At 43.4% G+C, this 7,173-nt stretch overlaps 1 protein-coding gene across 1 annotated transcript in view; it reads left to right on the forward strand.

The window, feature by feature from the left end:
* gfra1a (gdnf family receptor alpha 1a) overlaps positions 1-6,782 on the forward strand; it is an 83,320-nt gene extending 76,538 nt beyond the window's left edge. The window contains exons 9-10 of the mRNA XM_069709307.1: positions 1,686-1,733; positions 3,872-6,782. Coding sequence (XP_069565408.1) covers positions 1,686-1,733; positions 3,872-4,024 — 201 coding nt within the window. The 3' untranslated portion in view covers positions 4,025-6,782. The remainder of the gene's footprint in view (positions 1-1,685; positions 1,734-3,871) is intronic.
* The last annotated feature ends 391 nt before the right edge of the window (positions 6,783-7,173 follow it).

Below are 7,173 nucleotides of genomic sequence, written 5' to 3' on the forward strand. Positions count from 1 at the left end.
ACAGTTCCTCACTTTACTGGATTAGCATGCCAGCTATATTCTCCAGCCTCCTATTTTGGGTCTGAATTCACTGCACTGTAATACTGGAGCCATTTATTATTCTGTCACACCTACAGCCTGCACACACACACACACACACACACACACACACACACACACACACACACACACACACACACACACACACACACACACACACACACACACACACACACACACACACACACACACACACACGCAGAAGCCAAAACCAGAGTTAAATTGTCTTACAGCATCCGTCCTGAATACAGAGAATCCGTCTGCGGGTCATTAGAAAGTAAAGGGATGATTATATTTATTTATTTTTAGGCCTAAACCTGCAGCACAAAAAACACCCAAACTCTAATCAGATGTTTAACACAAGTACACACACAACAGAAATATGTTCAAGACACTGATTACAAAACCTGCGCTGCAAATCATGAAATTGGCTCACGGTGGGTTTGCAATCAGTAAAAGTGGTAATCACTTGTAATGTGTTCAGATGTTTACCTGAAGAGTCCAGACAGAGGACACACGGATGATTACTAATGCACTCACTTCTACAAATATATTTGTGCTATTTTGTTCTGTTCATGAATATTCATTATTTAATTATGTAATATTTTGAAACTGGAGAAAAGAGGTCTTGAGTACACGCTTCCCTTCCTGAGAGTAAACTCCGACGTTGTGCTTTATTTTGAAAAGCTTAGCATATCTACAATTGCACAGATGTTTTCCTTACAACTCTTGTGTGGCCAAACTGGTTAGATGAGTGTCAAATAAAGAGTTTTAATAAAAGATTTAACTAATAAAAACCCATTTATTGTGAAAGCCTGGTATATGGCTGAAACCCTGTGTGAAACCTGGAGGGCTTTTAATTTGAAAAGTCGCGGTGTAACCTTGATCTCTCACTCACTCAGTGACGGACACTTGCTTTATAGCCGTGCTGCCTTTTACAGAAGCGGTTTGTGTCCTCTGATGTCTGTGTGTGTCTCACCGTGGGAGCGAGGGGACATCGTCCACTCCTTAAATCCACCTTCAGTAAGTGCTGGGGAGAAGGTCCGAGTTGGTACCTTCAACACCGGAGACCGGAAGCTCACCTGGTGAAAGTCAGCGCTCTTTTATTTTGAAGGTGATCCTGAACAAGTCGTAACCAAGTCGTTTTTAATACGCTCATGTTGTACCTTTAATCTTCTGATATGAACACAGTCACGGCTGTCGTCAGCCTCTAACCTTCGTTCACACACACACACACACACACACACACACACACACACACACACACACACACACACACACACACACACACACACACACACACACACACACACACACACACACACACCCTGTTCTCCTCTGAGTGTAAATATTACAGGCTCTAAAAGTTTAACGGGCTCTCGGGGTGAAACTCATCCGAGGTTATTGTAGTTTTTCCAGTTTGACTTTCGTTTCCAATCTGCTTTTACGATCCGATCGGAGGGACGGCGGCCGGTGATACCAAGTTCAGTCGCAGCGTCTGAACCGCCGACGTGTCGTATTTACCTTTAACGTACGGACAGAATATTTCCCCTCATTAGATCGTTTCATCGATCGTTGCTCAGAGCAGATGAATTACTGCCGATTCTCCAACAAACCCGTGTTTTCTGTGTTTTTTTCTGTTGCAGGCTCAGAAGCTGAAGTCCAACTCGAGTGTGGACGGAGTCCTCTGTGTGGTAAGTTTATCGTTATTAGGAAAAACCATCCCCACAAGAAGAACTCCCACTTCCCGCTGAACCTCGAACCGACCAGATATTCAGTCATTCTGAATAATTCAGTGTTTCACTGTGTTGGCGGCCATCGTTGTCACTTCATTTGAGACTTTTTTTTTCCTACAGAAGTCAGAATGAATCTTTTCACACCTTTTATCTTGCAGTTCGTCGGAGGTCTGTAAAGATGTTCGAAAACACTGACAGACTTCGACAGGAAATCAAAGTGCAAAATAACCGGAGCGGAAAATTATCTTTCTGCGAGCTGATTATTAGAATATCGATGTTTTGAGGTCAAAATTTGCGGTCGATCTTTTGATTAAATTTGATTAAAAAAAAACAAAAAAAAAACAGCACACAACTTTTTCTGTGGCGATAAAAATCAAACACTTTCAATTTTATCCTAGAAAACCATTTTATTTGGGATCACAAGGCAACATCGCAAGTTACCAAATCATCCCCGACTCTTAATCCGCCCTCGCTGCTGGAAATCTCTGACCTGCCTCCCTCAGAGTGGTTGCCACGGCAATCCTTCCTCCTGCCTCCTCTGTAAACTCCTCGTCTTTTGTAGTTTCCTTTGAGGCTGAAATGGGATCGCTTGCTTATCTGGTGGCTTTTAAAGTTCACTGCAAATGTCATTGTACAATAATAAGGCACTGTTATGCGCTGGACTGACATTTAATGGAGGCTGGGCCAGGTCTGGGGGAGATGACCCGGCCGTTAGCTCGCAGCTTTATTAGCGCTCTGTGAAGCTCTGGTGTACACACACACACACACACACACACACACACACACACATGCAAATTCAAAGAAGCACACGCAGATGTACTTTTTCTGTGGCATTTCGCTTTAGAAAAAACTACCTTTTGATGTTTTAATGCGTCGCAGCAGATTCATATTTTGAGGATTTTTTTAATTTTATTTTTTAATCGATCCCTTTATTGAATTCGTGTCACTTCTCGGATACGATGGAAACGTCTCCGTGGATACGAGATGCCAAACAAACCTCCAGGGTTTCGTCGTGTAATGGATTTGTGCAGTGTGTGTTACGGGTAGTCGGATAAATACTCCCTTCAATCCGTTGAGAAGAAAGAAAAGTGACGCTTCGCCTGAAATGCTTGTCGGCGTTTTATGTCATTGTTGTTCATGTTTGATCGTCATTCATCAAGCTGTCGGACAAAAAACAAAAAGCTGTGCTGCGGATGAGATCCAGAGGCAGCTGCCACCGCTGATTCATGAAACTGTCCGGTGCGGCAATCTGGACGTCCAGACCGGCCGGTCCACGTTGTCTCCGGACACACGGACACTTTGAAAGATGGAAAGCAAAGCTTTTAGGATTGAAGCAACACGGGATCATTTTCTTCAGAACGAGTTCTTGATTTCACAAATGACAAAAAGCTTGTTGTCTCATTTCAGATGTCAGATTTTGATTTCCACGATTTGGTTTGAAAATCTTTCTCCAGCTGACTCGTTTAAAAAAAACAGAAACCTGCAAAAAACATGTTGTTTTTTGTAAATTATATCCAGCGGACTGAAATGGAAAAAAAGATTAAAAGCTTGTGTGTCGGGTGGAAAGTAGGCGTCGTTCTCCAGGATACTAACAAAGTAGTATGAAAGCAATGCCACAAAATTAAAAGGAAGAAACTGCGATACATCCGACTGTTTACTTTATTTTTTTATTGATTATCAGCAGCTCAGTTGAGTTTCCTCCAAATTTTCCCTGAACTTTGTTCTTTCTGAACTTCAGTCACTTGCTGCGTTCAGATGTATTTACGTATTCACCGCGGACACGAGAAGAGTCCGTATGAACGGCGCCCTCTTGTGGTATTCCCGGTGTCGGGACTTTTAAATTTCCTTTAACCTTTTTAAGTTTCTAGGACGCCGTCCCCGTTGCCTAGCAACAGTGCCTTTACGACTTGAACGCCAAGCACACGACTTGCGCACGACTTCTTGTGTTGTAACCACGACCTCACAAGCTCCATTTGAACGCAGCACGTGTCAAGCAGGAAACAACAACGTCTGGATGCACGGGACACCCGGAGAGCCGGGTTCTCTGTTTTTTTGTTTTCTTTTTACCGTTTTTTTCCCCCTCTGATCCCTCTCAGGACCCTCAGATAGACGGTCCCAGCACGTCCAACGCCATCCTGAGAAACTCGGCTGCCTCCAGACGGCCCGCGGGCCCGGCCTCCCTGCTGCCCCCGCTGGTCTGGCTCTGGTACTGCAGCCTGCCGGCGTTCTCCTCGCCGGGCTGCTTGTAGCCTCGCCGCTCCGCAGCAACGAGCTACGAAGGGACTGACAAACACACATTTGTATAAAAGAAAAAGCAAAAGAAGAAATGATATCCTTTCTTTTCAGTAATACCTGTTGTACTTTTGTTTCCCTCTGGATTCGATCTCTCTTTTGATTCCTACTTTGTTTTGTTTTTTTTATGAATTTTTGGGAAACTTTGTTGATTTATTGCTGTTGCTTTTTTTTTTGTTGCATTGCAGCTGCGTGCTAAAACAGTGATCTGCTCTACATGTTAACTCAGTTTTGGCGGTGTGTGTCGATTTGAGAAAAAAATAAAAAGGGGGATTTAAAGCGTCTTCGTGTGACGCTCGCTCGGGTCGGAGAGACGAGAAAGTACTGGAGGAACGGTCAACATAATGTAAATTAGCATCGGTTCCCCCACGTCTGTGTGTGTCGAGCCTATCGGTGGGATCTTTCGCCTAAAAAAAACAAAAAAAAAGGTCACACTCAGTTCAGTAAACGTGTTTTCACTCGGGCAGCCTTTCTAGGTGTCACTCAGTCTCCTCTGTGGTCAGTGTATGTTTTGATAATGACGTCTTCTGGTATTTTACATTTTTTATGAGCTAAATGAGAAGGTCCACGTGCACGTTTACCCGACCGTAGGAAAAAAAAAGGCTTTTTATTCAGGACGAACATCGGTCAACTTAAATAAAACCAAACAACAACATCTGCGCCCGAACTGCAGCTCAAACTGAACACGTCGCCGCTGGCAAAAGCACACGGACGAAGTCCCATGAAACACACGTGTTCACGCACTCAGACGAAGACACACGGGAACACACGCAGCGCCACGCTTTCTGATTTCTTTTCTTTCCGCCTCGTTTCTCAGCCGCCGGAGTCGCTCGGAGACGGCGGGGACGGGACGCCGGCGGGGACGGGACGCCGCCGCGGACGGCCCGACCCGCTCCGCCCATCGCTGATTGTACAAACTCGTAGTTGTCCGAGTCGCGTTCAGAGTCTCTTCACCGAAGGTTCGAGAGCAGCCGCCGCAGTTTTCTTTTCTTTCCGTTTGGCCGTACTTCGCCGCGTCGAGCCTCAGAGAGCAGGCTTAGTGTTTGTCGATTGTTGTCAACAGTAAAATCAGCGCGTCGTCTTCTGTCTCTTCTGTGGTGCAACTTCGTTGCCTCAAACCGTCGAAGCGTGTTTTTGTGTTCGGGGCAGAAGTGCTAACTGACCGTTTGTTAAAATCCAGCCGACCTTCGCGACCGTCAGCGCCGACGGTCGAGTTCGGTGTTCAGACGCAGCAGCGCGCCGTCAAAGACTCCAAATCGGTAGAAAGAATTTGCCGTTGATTTCAAATGTTTCTTGAAATTTTTCACAAATTAAAACTCATCGATTTCCAAATTTGAATGCCGTCTACGGCCGTATGAGAAATTTGTTGATCTGGCAAAAAAAAAAAAAAAGATCCTTAAGGGAGGAGTTTGACATTTTGACAGACCAGCTGTGCCTAGTTACGGTTGCTAAGCTGTGATCGGACAGCTGCTGTTTCGGGGGAATGAGTTTCAGCAAACGCTCAGTTCTGTGTTTTATTTTGTACTTTTTATTCTTTTAAAACGTGACTTATGAAGTGTATTTTGTATGTCTGCTCCCGAGGACTGGTGGGTAACCTGATGTTATCAGATGAATGGTTTAGGACACCTCCCCCCCTCCTCCCCTCCTCCACCCACCAATAAATCCAAGCTTTTCATTTGGGACGGACTTCCCTGCAGCTCGTTGACCGGGACGTTTCCATACCTCACCGCGGCATGTTCAGCTGCTCACGCTGACGGCAGCGTTGATGTCTCGCTGCTTAGGTTCATGTAGCTTCTCCAAAAACAACATTAATGTACATAGTAGAACCTAAATGTTATTTACCGAGCATAAACATGGTATATGCACTGTATGTACTTGGCTGAAACTATGAATTGGACAAATAAATGTCTGATGATATTCTATTTCAGAGCATTGTGAGCTATTTTGACATTCAGATACGACATAGAGTACATTGAATAAGCCAGAATATTTGGTTTTTGTTTTTGTTTTTTTATAACAACTTAAATGTATATTTCTCCCATTATGTACATGATATTATTATTGCATCTGAGAAAGAGGATATCAGTGTAACTCTCCTATTGTAGTTAAAGATGACTGTATTTCCTAGAAGCATATTGTTTTGTACCATAGCCCCATTTATGGCGTTGCTTAAATATAGTGTTGATTCTTTTCTTGTTTTTTTTCTTTGGGCCGAGATTTAAACTTATTTTTGTATCTTTTACGAATTGTTTGCTGTTTCGATGAGTTGAAGTGAATGAGGCGGAACCGCCGCACGTTTAAATCGTTCAACTTTTTTACCAGTTTTTCGGTGCAGTCGTGGGAATTATTCTGGTTTCACCGCTAAAATAATCACGCCGACGACAGCTGGAAGTCGAACGAGAGAGAAAACACATTGCATGGTGAAATAAAGTTTACGTTCAAAGACAAATATATTCTGTATATTCTGCACCATGCCTTCGAAGGTTGTTGTTTTTTTACGGTGTATTTGACCTGAGTTTGGCTTGTGGGAAAAAATTCCCACAAATTGAATCTGTGCAGTTCGGATGGAAAGTTAAAGAGAAATGTTGTTACACGACAAAAACCCGACCGGGACTGATGACATTTCTCCGAAAAGTGTCTTACAGGATGTCTGATCATTTTATATTTGAATCCCAGCGTCATATCTCCTTGGGCCCTGGAATATATATATATATATATATATATATATACGTATATATATATATATATATATATATATATATATATATATAAGAGAGTAAAGTTTATAGAGGCGGTTCAGACGGCCTCAAAGCGGAGGTCACTTCCTCACCTCCTTGACGTGAGAAGGAGGATTTAAAGAGTAAAGATGGTAAAGACGTTTGCTGTCCATCGCCATCCCATCTGTTGTCACCAGAAATGGCTTGTTTTTGTTGTTATTTGGAAGATGCAGACTCCCTCAGCTATCTGGCATCATTAACTTCTTAGCTTGTGAAAATGTAAAATCTATTGTACAAAAGTTATAATTAAAAAACGGTTAAATCACCCAGACTGTTTGTACGTGACGTTATTTCGCCGCAGGAAGATGGAAAAAGAAGACGGACGGGCG

The sequence above is a fragment of the Brachyistius frenatus genome, unplaced genomic scaffold, assembly GCF_029030835.1.
Source record: "Brachyistius frenatus isolate BFR_SWC_R1_liver_20210118 unplaced genomic scaffold, ASM2903083v1 Contig_82, whole genome shotgun sequence".
NCBI classification, from domain to species: Eukaryota; Metazoa; Chordata; class Actinopteri; family Embiotocidae; genus Brachyistius; species Brachyistius frenatus.